Here is a 17,536-nt window from a genome sequence, read left to right as displayed (position 1 = left end):
TCAGTTGAGAGAGAAAAGGTGAGCTGTGGTGGGTGGCGTAGCTGACAGAGGAGGAGTAGACGAGTGAGGTTCACTTGGAGGTGAAAGGGAGCCCTGGGGTGGCTGCCCACAGATGAGAGAATAGATGAGCTGTGCTGGGTGGGGGCGCAGATGGCGGCGGAGTAGATTATCTGTGGTGAGTAAGTGCACTGAGAGTTCAGGGGTGCTTTGGGAACGCTGCCCTTGACTGAGGGAGAAGTAGTGAGCTTGGATGAGTGGGGTTATCTCAGAGAGGAGGAGTACGTTAGCTGAGGAGGTGGACCTAGCAGCGGGAGAATAAGAGATTACCTCTGGTGAGTGGGGGTAGTTGACAGTGGAGGAGTACATTATCTGTGGTGGTGGGAATAGCAGAGTAGAAAAGGTAGAGGAGCTGTTGTCTGAGGGGTAGTGGGTATCAAAGGAGATTGGCTGTGGTGAGTGGTCTCATTGAGAGGTAAGATGGTGCTTTGAGATGGTCAGCTTCAGCTGAAGGGGAAGAGGTGAGCTGTAGTTATTGGATCCACCAGCACAAGCAAGGATACTATTTAACCACTTGTGTACCTGATCTGGTGCATTCTTGCCCAGCATGAGCGGGAAGACCCTCTCATGGAGCTGCTGCGCCTGCTGGTGCTTGTTGTTGCAGCCATACATGAAGACGTTACTCTTACGGCTGTGTCCATGGAAGTCACAGTACAGCAGCACCTCCCGCTCTGACAAGAGCCTTTATAGAAAGGAAAAATATACAGAAATTCACCATCAGATACAAGGCCTCGATTATAAGTAAATACCACAACAGCTACTAGGAAGGAAAGAATATGATACCACATGAGTAAAGATTAAAAACCTGGATGGGAGGATTGTCAGCCATCACAAGCAAACATCAAACAACAGGAAGAGAGCGTCAGCCATCACACAAGCAAATATCAAACACCAGGAAGAGAGCTAGTCGGCCATCTCACAAGCAAACATCAAACACCAGGAAGAGAGGGCGTCGGCCAACACACAAGCAAACATTAAACACCAGGAAGGGAGCATCGGCCATAACACAATCAAACATCAAACACCAGGAAGAGAGCGTGTCGGCCAACACACAAGCAAACATTAAACACCAGGAAGGGAGCATCGGCCATAACACAATCAAACATCAAACACCAGGAAGAGAGCGTGTCGGCCATCACACAAGCAAACATCAAACACCAGGAAGAGAGGGCGTCGGCCATCACACAAGCAAACATCAAACACCAGGAAGAGAGGCCGTCGGCCATCACACAAGCAACTATCAAACATCAGGAAGAGAGCGAGTCGGCCATCACACAAGCAAACAGCAAACACCAGGAAGAGAGGCCGTCGGCCATCACACAAGCAACTATCAAACATCAGGAAGAGAGCGAGTCGGCCATCACACAAGCAAACATCGAACACCAGGAAGAGAGGCCGCCGGCCATCACACAAGCAACTATCAAACATCAGGAAGAGAGCGAGTCGGCCATCACACACGCAAACATCAAACACCAGGAAGAGAGCGTGTCGGCCATCACACAAGCAAACACCAAACATCAGGAAGAGAGCGAGTCAGCCATCACACAAGCAAACATCAAACACCAGGAAGAGAGGGCGTCGGCCATCACACAAGCAAACATCAAACACCAGGAAGAGAGGGCGTCGGCCATCACACAAGCAAACAGCAAACACCAGGAAGAGAGGCCGTCGGCCATCACACAAGCAACTATCAAACATCAGGAAGAGAGCGAGTCGGCCATCACACAAGCAAACATCGAACACCAGGAAGAGAGGCCGTCGGCCATCACACAAGCAACTATCAAACATCAGGAAGAGAGCGAGCCAGCCATCACACAAGCAAACATCAAACACCAGGAAGAGAGGGCGTCGGCCATCACACAAGCAAACATCAAACACCAGGAAGAGAGGGCGTCGGCCATCACACAAGCAAACAGCAAACACCAGGAAGAGAGGCCGTCGGCCATCACACAAGCAACTATCAAACATCAGGAAGAGAGCGAGTCGACCATCACACAAGCAAACATCGAACACCAGGAAGAGAGGCCGTCGGCCATCACACAAGCAACTATCAAACATCAGGAAGAGAGCGAGTCGGCCATCACACACGCAAACATCAAACACCAGGAAGAGAGCGTGTCGGCCATCACACAAGCAAACACCAAACATCAGGAAGAGAGCGAGTCAGCCATCACACAAGCAAACATCAAACACCAGGAAGAGAGCGTGTCGGCCATCACACAAGCAAACATCAAACACGAGAAAGGGAGGGATTTGGCCATCACACAAGCAAACATCAAACACCAGGAAGAGAGTGAGTCGGCCATCACATAAGTAAGTATCAAACACCAGGAAAAGAGTGCATCAGCCATCACATAAGCAAACATCAAGCACCAGGAAGGGAGCATCAGCCATCACACAATCAAACATCAAACACCAGGAAGAGAGGGCATCGGACATCACACAAGCAAATATCAAACACCAGGAAGAGAGGGCGTCGGCCATCACACAAGCAAACATCAAACACCAGGAAGAGATGGCGTCGGCCATCACACAAGCAAACAGCAAACACCAGGAAGAGATGGCATCGGCCATCACACAAGCAAACATCGAACACCAGGAAGAGAGGCCGTCGGCCATCACACAAGCAACTATCAAACATCAGGAAGAGAGCGAGTCGGCCATCACACAAGCAAACATCAAACACCAGGAAGAGAGGCCGTCGGCCATCACACAAGCAAACACCAAACATCAGGAAGAGAGTGAGTCAGCCATCACACAAGCAAACATCAAACACCAGGAAGAGAGGGCGACGGCCATCACACAAGCAAATATCAAACACCAGGAAGAGAGATAGTCGGCCATCACACAAGCAAACATCAAACACCAGGAAGAGAGGGCGTTGGCCATCACACAAGCAAACATCAAACACGAGGAAGGGAGGGATTTGGCCATCACACAAGCAAACATCAAACACCAGGAAGAGAGCGAGTCGGCCATCACACAAGTAAATATCACACACCAGGAAGAGAGCGTGTCGGCCATCACACAAGCAAACATCAAACACCAGGAAGAGAGTGCGTCGGCCATCACACAAGTAAGTATCAAACACCAGGAAAAGAGTGCATCAGCCATCACATAAGCAAACATCAAGCACCAGGAAGGGAGCATCAGCCATCACACAAGCAAATATCAAACACCAGGAAGAGAGCGTGTCGGCCATCACACAAGCAAACATCAAACACCAGGAAGGGCGCATCAGCCATTACACAAGCAAATATCAAACACCAGGAAGAGAGCGTCGCCCATCACACGATCAAACATCAAACACCAGGAAGAGAGGCCGCTGACTATCACACAAGCAAACACCAAACACCAGGAAGAGAGCGAGTCGGCTATCAAACAAGCAAATATCAAACACCAGGAAGAGAGCGTTGGCCATCACACAAGTAAATATCAAACACGAGGAAGGGAGCATCGGCCATCACACAAGCAAACATCAAGCACCAGGAAGGGAGCATCGGCCATCACACAGGCAAACAGCAAGCACCAGGAAGGGAGCATCATCCATCACACAAGCAATTATCAAACACCAGGAAGAGAGCGTGTCGGCCATCACACAAGCAAACATCAAGCACCAGGAAGGGAGCATCGGCCATCACAAAAACAAACATCAAGCAGCAGGAAGGGAGCATCGGACATCACACACGCAAACATCAAACACCAGGAAGAGAGGGCGTCAGCCATCACACAAGCAAACATCAAACACCAGGAAGAGAGGGCGTCAGCCATCACACAAGCAAACATCAAACACCAGGATGAGAGCGTTGCCCATCACACGATCAGCGGTACAAAAGGGGGTGGTAATGGACGGAGCATCTGAACCAATCGAACACTCAGACCCAGTCAAAAGATCTGGGTTTAATCCATCACCGTTCTTTAGGCAACTCTGCCACCCCAGTTCAGACATGGCTATATGCAAATCAGTCTGACCCTGTACCTCATGGGAACAGTCCAGCCCGAACTGCCAAACCATGCCTTCCCTGGACCGGAAAAAAGCTTCCGAGGACCGGTTTCTGGCATTCCAGCCGTCTTCAGCCCGGCTTGCTTGAATCCAGTGGCAAAGTGAGCAAGGGACTCACGTCTGAGCATACCCTGCCACACTTATGGTGGCCAAAAGCGGTACAAAAGGGGGTGGTAATGGACGGAGCATCTGAACCAACAAACACTCACACCCAGTCAACAGATCTGGGTTTACTCCATCACCGTTCTTTAGCCCACTCTGCCACCCCAGTTCAGACATGGCTCTATGCAAATCAGTCTGACCCTGTGCCTCATGGGAACAGTCCAGCCCGAACTGCCAAGCCATGCCTTCCCTGGACCGGAAACAAGCTTCCGAGGACCGGTTTCTGGCATTCCAGCCGTCTTCAGCCCGGCTTGCTTGAATCCAGTGGCAAAGTGACCAAGGGACTCACGTCTGAGCATACCCTGCCACACTTATGGTGGCCAAAAGCAGTACAAAAGGGGGTGGTAATGGACGGAGCATCTGAACCAATCAAACACTCACACCCAGTCAAAAGATCTGGGTTCAATCCATCACCGTTCTTTAGCCCCCTTTGTACAGCTTTTGGCCGCCATAAGTGTGCCAGGGTATTCTCAGACGTGAGTCCCTTGCTATTCCTTAGGAACGCCAATGATGCCGCTGGATTAGAGGTTGACCTGCTCCACAGAGAGAGATGCTATCTCATTGGACGTTGCCCTGCTCCACAGAGAGAGATGCTATATCATTGGAGGTTGACCTGCTCTACTGAAAGAGATGCTCTCTCATAGGAGCACCAATGATTCCGTGGATTGGAGGTTGACCTGCTCCACAGAGAGAGATGCTATCTCATTGGAGGTTGACCTGCTCCACAAAGAGAGATGCTATCTCATTGGAGGTTGACCTGCCCCACAGAGAGAGATGCTCTCTCATAGAAACACCAATGATTCCGCTCCATTGGAGGTTGACCTGCTCTTCAGAGAGAGATGCTCTCTCCTAGGACCACCAATGATGCAGCTGGATTGGAGGTTGACCTGTTCTACAGAAAGAGATGCTCTCTCATTGGAGGTTGACCTGCTCTACAGAGAGAGATGCTCTCTCATAGGACCACCAATGATGACGCTGGATTGGAGGTTGACCTGCTATACAGAAAGAGATGCTATCTCATTGTAGGGTGACCTGCTCACCAGAGAGAGAGATGTGATCTCATTGGAGGTTGGCCTGCTCTACAGAGAGAGATGCTTTCTCATTGGAGGTTGGCCTGCTCTACAGAGAGAGATGCTATCTCATTGGAGGTTGACCTGCTCTACAGAGAGAGATGCTATCTCATTGGAGGTTGACCTGCTCTACAGAGAGAGATGCTATCTCATTGGAGCACCAATGATGCCGTTGGATTGGAGGTTGACCTGCTCTACAGAAAGAGATGCTCTCTCATTGGAGGTTGACCTGCTCTACAGAGAGAGATGCTCTCTCATAGGACCACCAATGATGCCGCTGGATTGGAGGTTGACCTGCTCACCAGAGAGAGAGATGCGATCTCATTGGAGGTTGGCCTGCTCTACAGAGAGAGATGCTTTCTCATTGGAGGTTGGCCTGCTCTACAGAGAGAGATGCTATCTCATTGGAGGTTGACCTGCTCTACAGAGAGAGATGCTATCTCATTGGAGGTTGACCTGCTCTACAGAGAGAGATGCTATCTCATTGGAGCACCAATGATGCCGTTGGATTGGAGGTTGACCTGCTCTACAGAAAGAGATGCTCTCTCATTGGAGGTTGACCTGCTCTACAGAGAGAGATGCTCTCTCATAGGACCACCAATGATGCCGCTGGATTGGAGGTTGACCTGCTCTACAGAAAGAGATGCTCTCTCATTGGAGGTTGACCTGCTCCACAGAGAAAGATGCTCTCTCATTGGAGGTTGACCTGCTCCACAGAGAGAGATGCTGTCTCAGACGAACCCTAATGATTCCGCTGTATAGAAAGCTTAAGAGGAGGCTCTCACCTGAACAGTAACTAAAGGCCTGATTTAGATCCTGCCGGATGGGATGCTCTGTCCCAAAGGTGCCAGATATTGCGATCGCCACATAACAAGTGCATGCTATCCAATGGCTCTTGAAATCCAGAGTATCCTATCTGCCAAGATTTCAATCAGGCCCAGAGACAAGTCCGCATTCACAGGTTTGCAGCAGCTCTCATGACAAAAGGGATGTCAAGTTTAAATGTTCCAACCCTCCTTCCCTCCCTCTCTCTCCAGGCCCGGTCCCAGAAATGATGGAAAAGTGGCAGAGTGTGATATGACAGCATTTACTCAGGAAGAGGGTGAAAGCAGGGTTCTCCACACTGAAAATCTCTAGGAGGGAAGGGGCCACTCCTTGGGCTTCCTTGCTTGAGTGTGAGCTGGCTCAGAAGGAAGGGAGAGGCGAAGGGCGTAACTGTGGTGAGAACGACCCACAGATGTACAAACACAATAGCTACCCATGCAGCTACACATACGACATGAGTGTCAGGATGACTTGTCGTTTCAGTTGTTCTCATGTTTGTGTTGAGCCCCTGAGGAGAAGAGTGATCTTTAGTGCAGCTGCTGAAGTGGCACCAGGGCTTAGAGATCTAAGGACAAGTGCTGCTCAAATATGGCTGTCTGTTACTACCTAACTGGGGGCAGGGAGGGAGCTGAAGCACAAGTCAGACACACTCACAGTCAGATCTGAGTAACTGTACCGGTGCCCCCTCCACGACTGGGGCATTCAATCCCTTCAATCTCACTGTGGCAAACACACTACAGCCCTATGGAGCATCTCATGCAACAACTCAGGGTCCATCTGAAAACACAGCCACCTCTTACATGTCAGCGGATCACCCTGGGGCTTTACTTTGTAGAATGGACCCACTTAATTCTCCTGATTATCGTGTTCTGCCTCCCAGATGAAACATACATCGTCTCTTCATGCCATCTACCCAGATTCTATTGAGGTGCCAGGCCTGTGGGTTACAATTGTCTGCTAAACCCCTCGCGGCCAGTCTCCCAAACAGGATCAAACCAAAACCCAGATACTACCTCCACACCCTCTACCACTCCCCCCACCCTCCCGCAGTCAAACTCTCAGCAGCGTGAAGTGTGATAGGCCAACTACCTCTCCGGAGCACTGTTTCACCTCACAAGTCCACAACATGCCCCTCGCACTCTCCACACCCTCCACCAATCCAGTCCTCAGCAGTGGGGCAGGCCAACTATATCTCTAGAGCCTTATTTCTCCTCAGAAGCCCACACACTGGCTGTCGTACACAACTCACTTCTTGACCATGGCTCGGGTGTGCCACACACAGGGGAAGGAATCCTTCAGCATGGTCCTGTAATTCCTGTTCATGTCCCTCCCAGCCAGGGAGCAGCGGTAGTTACCCACAATCACCCCATCGGGGTTCAGCATTGGCACCACCTTGAATATGAAGATTTCCCGGAGAAGGTGGGCGTCTGGGGAGTCACTTAGGATGAAGTCCAGGAACCCCTTCATCATCCAAGAGCCGTTGGTCTCTCCAGGGTGAACCCTCGCAGTCACCACCACAGCTCTCTTTGCTGCAGCCTCAAGGTAGTGTTGTGAGGGTGAAGTGATGGTGAGAAGGTAGACAGTGTTGCCCGCGAGGCTTCGGCACAAGGGTCGCAGCTTGCAGTACTGTGACTGCGCAGGGTCGTTGGCCACACTCTGGAGGTGGCGCTGAAGATCTGAGTACGTGTACGGGTAGCAGTGGGCAAAGTAACACGTGTCATCATCATGAGGGAACTGGCAAGTCCAGGTGAGGCAGTAAAGCGAGGGGCCCTCCGTTGCACTGGGGTTCTTGTAGTACTTGATGTCGCTGCCCTCTCTCCTCCAGCCCACACCTCTGGTCTGGGCATCCGTCTGGGAGTACAGCAGGGGTTTCATGCCCAGGTTGTACAGGCTGGAGGACTTCATCAGGTTGGTGATGGTGAAGCGATAGACCACCCCCTTCCTAGTGTTCTTGACTTGGAAGTAGAACCATTGTGTGTGTTTTGAGGTGTAGAGGTCGTTGCGAAGGGTCAGTTCGTACTCGTGTTTCCCTCTGTGAGGAGAGATGAAGAATAAAAGCAATGAGGACACTTCACAGCATTATTGTGAACAAAGTCAAGAAGACAACCCCTCCTGGACACAACTGAGGAACGTTCACAGGATATCATGGAGCAGAACGAGTATGAGCGCCATCATACAGACCGCGATTAGTGCAGGCTCACATTCAAAGCACTGCCACAAACACAGACCTCCCAGACCCTCAGACCAGCATCCTCTCCTAGGCTACACAAGGCAGTCACAGTATAAATCCAGACACAAATATGGAGAAAACACTCTCTTCACAGGCAGCAAGAGCTGGGTTATCCATCCAGTAGCAATCAGACCTCAGAAACCTAGGCAAGTACAGAAAACACCAACCTACAAACTACACACACACCACTAGGCAGAGACTGCATAATTGAGTACATGCCAAGCCACTGCTGGTCTGTGGCTACAATACTAGACACACACACCATGAGCTTGGCCAAAAAGAAGGCGAGGTCCTCTGTTGGACGTGGCACTCTCTGCAGGGTCATCCCTGAACTTTTTGCCTTCCTCCAATATTCTCTCTGACCTGTTTTTGTTGGCTTAATGACTCTGGGCACTTTACCACTACTGACCAGTGCTAAAGTGCATATGCTCTCCCTACTATAAAGTGTATACATTAATTGGTTTCCATGATTGGCTTATTTGGTTTACTGTCAGGCCCCAGTAAAGTGCACCACGAGTACCAGGGCTTGTAAATCCAAATGCTGCTAGTGGGCCTGCAGCACTGGTTATGCCACCCACAGAAGCGGCCTAGTAAAATGTGTCTAAGGTCTGCCATTGCAGAACCTGCGTGCAGTGTGGTACTGTCATGCTGGTTGGGCAAGTGCACACACTTGCCAGCCCCTAAACCTTCGCTTTACTTCATGTGAGTCACCCCTATGGTAGGCCCAAGGGCAGGGTGCATTGTAAGCATAAGGTAGGACAAGCCCTGATGGGTGTGGCATGTCCTAGTAGTGAATTACAGCCATTTTCGTTTTTTTCACTATTGCAAGGCTACCTACTCTCCATAGGCCAGAATGGGCTGCTGGAATTATTACACTCTATAATCCTAATAGACTCAGAGAGCATGGTAGAAAGTCAAGTTTAGTATGCCTGAACTCAGAATAATAAAATACTTCTTTTAGTAAAGTTTATTTTAATATCCTGTGTTTGCAAATACTATTTTTAGAAAGTTAGTATTTGCTTGCCTAACCATTTCAGTCCGCCTCTGCTCTGATGTGTATCTGCTGTCTGGTTTCTGTGTGTGACAGGGCGGGTGGAATACCAGGAGACAGGCTGGGGCTGACAGGTGGTAATAGAGAGATTACTCCAGGATGGGTGGGGGGAGTGCCGCTTGACTCTGAATAGGGCTGTGCTCTGCCACCTCAATGCTGGCTCCGGCCCCTGGGGAGCGTCTGATGTCTCTACCCTGCACCTTGTGAAGAGAGAGGGGAAGACTGTCAACAGAGTACTCCTGGACTGTACTTGTCACTACAATGCTGGCTCCACTCCTGCGGAGCGTATCATGTCCCTGCCCTGCTCACTGAAAGGAGAAACCAGAGTCTGCAAAACAAAGTGCTCAGGGACTGGACTGGATTAGGCAAAGGCCCTCCTGGCATGAAAGAACAAAGGATTTTGTGTATAAAAGTAGGAGCCCTGCTCCTAAGAAATAAGATCCTGTTTGCGCCAAGAAGAACCTCTGCCGAAGAGAAGGACCTGGGAAAGCTGCATGGAGGACTACTGTCTCTGACCTTGGGGACTGGCCTGTGGTGGGTGCCTTGCTGCAAGAAGGAGAGGAGAAGGACTGAGAAACACTCTTTGAAATCTACTTGTGCAGTTTCTAAAAAACGATCTCCAAGGGCTTGGAAGCGAGCTTTCCCCCTGAACTGAGTCCTGCTGCCTGGTGTGGACCTTTTCCCTTTTTCCCCGCTGGAGCCGTGATCCCCAGTGCACCTTGCCCACTCCTTGGGCCGTGACGCTTGTGCCTGGCCGCCCCCGCCGTGTGTGAGCCCCGCTCGAGTTCGAGCCGCTCATCCTACGTCCCGCTGGGCCGCCCGCACTCGCACATCTCGCTCCCCCCTGTTCGCATCGCACTGAGCTCATCTCGCCCCTCCCGCCGGAATCACACCAGCCTGAAGCCCCGGACGGCCCGTACAAAGCATTCCAGGCCGCCCCGCTCTGCCCTCTGGATTCTTGAGGGCCGCGCCGCACACCCAGAGGCTACCGTACGTCGCGTACTGGTGGCCTCATGCAGCGCCTGCCCGCATTTCCTCACAGCACCAGCACCGAAGGTACGGCGCGTGCGCCGTGAACACCGGCCGCATCCCGCCTCGCTCGCCCCGCTCCACGAGGTCCGCCTACTCTCTGCCGCGTATCGAGACACCGCCAGAGCCCGGCCTGACCTCAGGAGGAGCCGCCAGCAACTTAGGGGTGCCTGCCCAAGTGAACACCGCCTGCGAACCGAACTCCACTCCTCTCACGGTACTGTGCCCCCGTATGTGCCCCGTGTGTGCCCGCCACGGATCCCGAGGTCCGCAACAACCGGATAGGATCATTTGACATTGTGATCCCAGTGTAAGGAGTCGGACCAAGAGTGTGCCACGCGCACGACTAAAAGAACTACGCATTGATTTTTGAGAAACGCTTTTGCCTAAACAATCTTGTGGGTCATTTTTAAGAAATGTTATCCTGGTCTTGTATTAAGCCTACATAGAGATATATATTTACATAAAGAATACTTATTTTTACAAACACTAGACTGGTGTCCTTTTGTGGTGGGTCAAGAGGTTACTGTGTATGGTCATAAATGCTTAACTACTAACGCACTGAAGTTTAGCTTGTCTGCTCGCGCCACACTACCTAGAGGGTGAGCAGGGGTTATTTTTAGGAGTAAGTCCCTTGCCCTGCCCTGGAGGGACCACTGGGTCCAGAAGGGAGGTGGGCAACCTCCCCGTTGGGTAGCAGTGTTTCTGCCCGATGTCTGTCGCCAGAGGAGTTGGCAGACAGGAGGAGACCAGGATACACGAAATGGAGATAGCAAAACTTGAAATAAATGGGCAACTGGAGCTAGAAGCTAGGACATTAGCCCTGGAAGAAAAGAAAATGCAGCTTAAGCATGACTTGATGATGAGGAAACTTGACTTGGAGCTCGAGGGGCTTGAGGCCATGAGGGTTCCAGCACAGCAACAAGAAATGTGTGTAGCTCAGAGATTGAGCTTTGCTGGGTTGGAGGTGGAGTGTAGCGATTACACATAGCTATAGAGGAAGAGTAGGCTGCAGCACTACATCTCCCAGAAAGCTTAGGGGCATGACAAAGCGGAACACGACCACTAGGCGGCTATAAATCACTCCCTTCCCATTTTCCCGGAGCTTGTCAATCCTTCCTGGTACTCACCGCGTTGGACCAGAGCTACATTTCGTATTTGTTCCTGAGGAGCCGCGAGACGTTGTTGGGCGGACGCTTTCTTTCCCGCTGGAGGAGCCGCGAGACGTTGTTGGGCGGACGCTTTCTTTCCCGCTGGAGGAGCCGCTGATTCCCGTTTTCTGCTTCCTCGAGTCCGAGGTAGGACTGCTAGTTTAGAGCACGGCCGTGCTGCCATATTATTTAGTACGTTGTGTTACGCATGATATTGACTTGGCCACACGTGTACAAACTGTGAAGGGAGCTTTGCCGCTAGCAGTGTTGATAACTGCTTTGGGCGAGACTATTGTGGCCAGAACTATTGCGGATCCAGGCTGTGAGGTAACAGCCTCTAGAACCCTTCTCAATTGTTACCGAGTTTATCTCCGAATTCCCGCTTCCCCAAGAAAAGGCTTTCAGTACGTATACACTGTATTCAGTGTTTATGAGACATATCTCCTCCCGCATATCCTTATCCTAATAGAGTGTTATTGTGTTTCTAGAGTTACTTCCGTATTGAAGACATCCCAATCCTCTGACCAGACCACGAAGGGTGTCTACACTACCTCCCCGATCAAACCCTCCTTCCCCCTGCCCAAAGGGCTACCTGTCCCTTGTGTGTGTATCACGCGGGGAGGGTCAGCGCTATAGGGTATAGGGAAGATTACCTTCAAGCTGTGGTCCCTGCTGGCTAGATATCTCAGGTTAGTGGCATTACAACTGTTATTCTTGTTTGGGTTCTTTGTCTGCCGCTGCCGTGACATGGAGTCCAGCTCAGATGGTGGCAGCAACATTCAGTTATCTATTTCTGGGAGAGTAGTACACCCACCCAGAGATGTGGCACCTGACTTGGAGGGGATTAACATACACCAGGAGGTTCAATGACATGAGATAGCTCCAGTAGTGCGCAGTGTCCCTGAAGGGAATAGGGTAGCTGGCGTAGGGGTTCATGGTCCTAGTAGTGGGAGGGACACTCTACTGACTCTAGATGAGAGGTACAGGTAGAGGGGATCCCCCAAAGTTGAGGTCCTGGAATGTGAGTATGGAGACCGCCCAGAAGAGTGTGGGTTGTGGGATAGAGACAGTCAGATACTGTCTTGCCAATCTCAGGAGAGTGGTCTGGTATGTGTGTGTTAGGCACTGGATGGTGAGGTGAAGGATAGTTTGGTTGACCCTTGTAGGGGGCTGTGTGATCCAATTCTGGGAGAGCATATTGTAAGTCCCTGTTCTCCAGAGCTATTCCAACACCTGTTAGAGAGTGAGTTCTCTGACCCCAGGGAGCTCACATTGGAGGCAGACTCTTTGGTGGATTCCAGAGGGTCTGAAGAAGCATTGGGGAGTGATTCCAACAAGAGTTGCTCAGGTAACTTCCAGTCCTGTGTGATGGAAGAGGTCCAGTGTAGCCCAGCTAGGTCTCAGTGTAGTGGGAGGGGTGTAGGGGCTCACGTCCTGCCTCAGAGGAGGAGTGAGTGTGGGATCTGTCCCAAGGTACCCGAAACCCAGTCTCAGGGCCTGGATGGTTTTTTAAGGGAACATCCGGTCGGGGACCTAGGCTGTACTTGTAGGCCATTTGACGAGGATCTCCCAGTATCTAGAGAACGTGGAGACTCTGTAAGCAGAGCTCCAGTAGTTCTGGTATCTAGCAGTACCGCTCCTGTTGGGGGGGTGCAGAGGTCCAGATGGATGGGTGAGAGGGGGAAAGAGTCCCCAGTGGACGAACCAGTGGGACAGAGGCCAGCCAGAAAGGCTGTGTCCCCAAAGAATGACCATGGTGACACCACTTCTGTCCTGGGGGATCTTCATGCACTGTCAGATGGACAGGGGACGGGAGATCTGCACCAGGCAGACTGGCACACAACGCAGGAGTTATGTATTACCCTCAGGGGGGGCATGCGCGCTCCCAAGGAAGTCCTGGTGTGCCAGGCAAGTGTTCAACTGCAGGGTTGGGTCCCTGAGTTGGGAAGCCAGGTGCAGGATTGCCTGACCTGGAGGGAGGGACATCTGTAATCAGTGTCCCTACCAGTCTGTCTTTTTGGTGTACCACTCCAGGTGGAAGGGTACAGCCATCTGGAAGGGGGTGCAGAGGGAGGGAGTCCTCTCCTATGACCCTGGTGCGGCTTGAGGGTTTAGACCCTAAGTTAGAGGGCTAGGGCAGGGTGTCCCCCCTGACCTGGTACCCCAGTTGCAGGATAGCACCCCTGAACTGGTGGGCGAATTGTGCAGGTCACCTGCCCCAGGTGCCCTGACAATTCTGGAAGGGGTACCACTCCAGGTGGGAGGGTACAGAGCCCGAAGGAGGAGGACCGGGTGTGGGAGAGCCCACCCCAGTCTTTGGTCCAGCCGCTGGTTACAGGCCAAGGGCTGGTGGGTCAGTGCCAGGATGTCATACTTGACATGACAGGAGGGAGAGTGGACAAAGGATGCCAAGCACCTGGGGCTACTGCCCCCGCTCTCTAACGCCACATTGGTTTGAGAGCCCTGAGAGGCATAAGGCCTGGGTCTCATCCCTGACTACTGTCTGTGGCCACTGTGACTTGATGTCTGTCAGTTGGGACACACCCGTGAGCAAGTTAAGGTTAGAGGCTGCACAGGTGGCGTCCACTGATGAAGAGAAGGGCTCCCCATGGATTGGCTTGGTGGACCCTGAGAGTATGGACAGAGGATTGAAATGGGTTCAGATTGCGTAGAACTGGAATATGCCCCTGCTGTTGCGGGTAAGGTCCATGTTCTATCGCCCTAAGCAGGGAAGCCCATCACAGTGGTGATTGGTCTACCCTGCGTTTTGGCTGGAAGGGGGTTGTGTTGAACTTGGCCCTCTCTGCAGGGTCATCCCTGAACTTTTTGCCTTCCTCCAATATTCTCTCTGACCTGTTTTTGCTGGCTTAATGACTCTGGGCACTTTGCCACAGCTGGCCAGTGCTAAAGTGCATGTGCGCTCCCTACTGTAAAATGTATATGTGATTGGTTTCCATGATTGGCTTATTTGGTTTACTGTCAGACCCCAGTAAAGTGCATCAGGAGTGCCAGGGCTTGTAAATACAAATGCTGCTGGTGAGCTTGCAGTACTGGTTGTGCCACCGACAGAAGCGGCCTGGTAAAATGAGCCTAAGGTCCGCCATTGCAGAACCAGCGTGCAGTCTGGTACTGTCATGCTGGCTGGGCAAGTGCACACACTTGCTAGCCCCTAAACCTTCCCTTTACCTCATGTGAGTCACCCCTATGGTAGGCCCAATGGCAGGGTGTATTGTAAGCATAAGGTTGGACAAGCCCTGATGTGTGTGGCATGTCCTAATAGTGAATTACAGCCTTTTTCGTTTTTCACTATTGTAAGGCTCCATAGGCCAGAATGGGCTGCTGGAATTATTACACTCTATAATTCTAATAGACTCAGAGAGCATGGTAGAAAGTCAAGTTTAGTATGCCTGAACTCAGAATAATAAAATACTTATTTTAGTAAAGTTTATTTTAACATCCTGTGTTTGCAAATACTACTTTTAGAAAGTTAGTATTTGCTTGCCTAACCATTTCAGCCCTCCTCTGCTCTGATGTGTATCTGCTGTCTGGTTTCTGTGTGTGAATGTAGTTGTGGTCCGTGACCAATTCTTCACTATTATACAGTATTGTAATATATTCACACAATACAGACTGGTGAGTGTAATTAATATATTGTTTGAAGAATTGGTCACGGACCACTCCTACATTCCCGCATTGCACCCAGGTCTGGTTAACTTATTGGGTTACCAAGTTATTCATAACAATTATCTGGTTTCTGTGTGTGACAGGGCTGGGGAATTCCAGGAGACAGGCTGGGGCTGACAGGTGGTGAATCGAGAGATTACACCAGGTTGGGTGGGGGGAGTGCCCCTTGACTCTGAATAGGGCTGTGCTCTGCCACCTCAATGCTGGCTCCGCCAGCTGGGGAGCGTCTGATGTCTGAAGGTCTCTACCCTGCACCTTGTGAAGAGAGAGGGGAAGACTGTCAACAGAGTACTCCTGGACTGTACTTGTCACCACAATGCTGGCTCCACCTCCTGTGGAGCATCTGATGTCCCTGCCCTGCTCACTGAAAGGAGAAACCAGAGTCTGCAAAACAAAGTGCTCAGGGACTGGACTGGATTAGGCAAAGGCCCCCCTGGCCTGAAAGAACAAAGGATTTTGTGTATAAAAGTAGGAGGCCTGCTCCTAAGTAATCAGATCCTGTTTGCGCGAAGAAGAACCTCTGCCCGAAGAGAAGGACTTGGGAAAGCTGCATGGAGGACTACTGTCTCTGACCTTGGAGACTGGCCTGTGGTGGGTGCCTTTCTGCAAGAAGGAGAGGAGAAGGACTGAGAAAGTCTCTTTAAAATCTACTTGTGCATTTTCTAAAAAACGATCTCCAAGGGGTTGGAAGCGAGCTTGCCCCCTGAACTGAGCCCCAGGATCATTAGGCTCTCCCCCTGCCTTCGCTGCCTGCTGTGGACCTTTTTGCCTTTTTCCCCGCTGGAGCCGTGATCCCCAGTGCGCCTTGTCCCTTCCTTGGGCCGTGACGCTTGTGCCTGGCCGCCCCCGCCGTGTGTGAGCCCCGCTCGAGTTCGAGCCACTCATCATACGTCCCGCTGGGCCGACCGCACTCGCACACCTCGCTCCCCCCTGTTCGCATCGCACTGAGCTCATCTCGCCCCTCCCGCCGGAATCGCACCAGACTTTCTGCCTGAAGCCCTGGACGGCCCGAACGAAGCGTACCAGGCCACCCCGCTCTGAACTCTGGATTCCTGAGGGCCGCACTGCACACCCAGAGCCTACCGTACGTCGCATACTGGTGGCCTCGTGCAGGGCCTGCCCGGATTTCCCCACAGCACCCGCACCGAAGGTACGGCGCGTCCGCCGTGAACACTGGCCGCATCCTGCCCCGCTCGCCCCATCCCACGAGGTCCGCCCGCTCTCCGCTGCGTATCGAGACGCCGCAAGAGCCCGGCCCGACCTCAGGAGGAGCCGCCAGCAACTTAGGGGTGCCTGCCCAAGTGAACACCGCCTGCGAACCGGACTCCACTCCTCACAAGGAACTGTGCCCCCGTTCGTGCCCCCTGTGCGCAGGCCACGGACCCCAAGGTCCGCAACGACCGGATAGGATCATTTGACATTGTGAGCCCAGTGTAAGGAGTTCGACCAAGAGTGCGCCACGCGCACAACTAAAAGAACTACGCATCGATTTTTGAGAAACACTTTTGCCTAAACAATCTTGTGGCTCATTTTTAAGAAACGTTATCCTGGTCTTGTATTAAGCCTGCATAGAGATATACATTTACATAAAGAATACTTATTTTTACAAACACTAGACTGGTGTCCATTTGTGGTGGGTCAAGACGTTACTGTGTATGGTCATAAATGCTTAACTACTAACGCACTGAAGTTTAGCCTTGCCTGCTCGCGCCACACTACCTAGAGGGTGAGCAGGGGTTATTTTTAGGAGTAAGTCCCTTGCCCTGACTAGAGGAGAGTGTCCCTGCTTGTCACAAGTACTTACCTGTGCCAACCAGAGACCCCCAAATCTAACATCCTCTTACACAGACAAGCACTCCAAGGACTACAGGTAAAATACCAGGGAGACACAGTAAGCCACCTCGTCCGCCGACAAGCAGAAGCTCATACCCTACACAGCTGGCTTGTGGCTACAATACTAGACACACACATCATAAGATTGGCCACAAAGAACGAGAGGCCCTCTTACACAGATAGGACCTCCAAGGACAACAGGTAAAATACCAGGGAGACACAGTAAGCCAGATTGTCCGCAGACAAGGAGATGCCTACACTGCTGGAGAATGCTTACAATACTTGGTGGACGCATATAAACAAAGACATGAACATGGTCCCTCATGCTGATTCCGAGAACAGAACCTTATGCCAGGATGTGCTATTCGACAGCACCTCAACTAGTTCTACAACACTTTAGTGAGCCTGACCTTTCTGGAGGTCCACTTGTCCTCGCCCACT

At 51.6% G+C, this 17,536-nt stretch overlaps 1 protein-coding gene across 1 annotated transcript in view; it reads right to left on the bottom strand.

The window, feature by feature from the left end:
- Positions 1 to 17,536, bottom strand: part of AGBL2 (AGBL carboxypeptidase 2) — a 986,768-nt gene that overhangs the window by 672,465 nt on the left and 296,767 nt on the right. Inside the window, exons 8-9 of the mRNA XM_086959752.1 lie at positions 7,367 to 8,149; positions 580 to 739 (exon numbers count right to left, since the gene is read on the bottom strand). Coding sequence (XP_086815878.1) covers positions 580 to 739; positions 7,367 to 8,149 — 943 coding nt within the window. The remainder of the gene's footprint in view (positions 1 to 579; positions 740 to 7,366; positions 8,150 to 17,536) is intronic.

Source organism: Lissotriton vulgaris, chromosome 2_2 (assembly GCF_964263255.1).
Source record: "Lissotriton vulgaris chromosome 2_2, aLisVul1.2, whole genome shotgun sequence".
Taxonomy (NCBI): domain Eukaryota; kingdom Metazoa; phylum Chordata; class Amphibia; order Caudata; family Salamandridae; genus Lissotriton; species Lissotriton vulgaris.
This window is presented reverse-complemented; position numbering and strand designations above follow the sequence as displayed.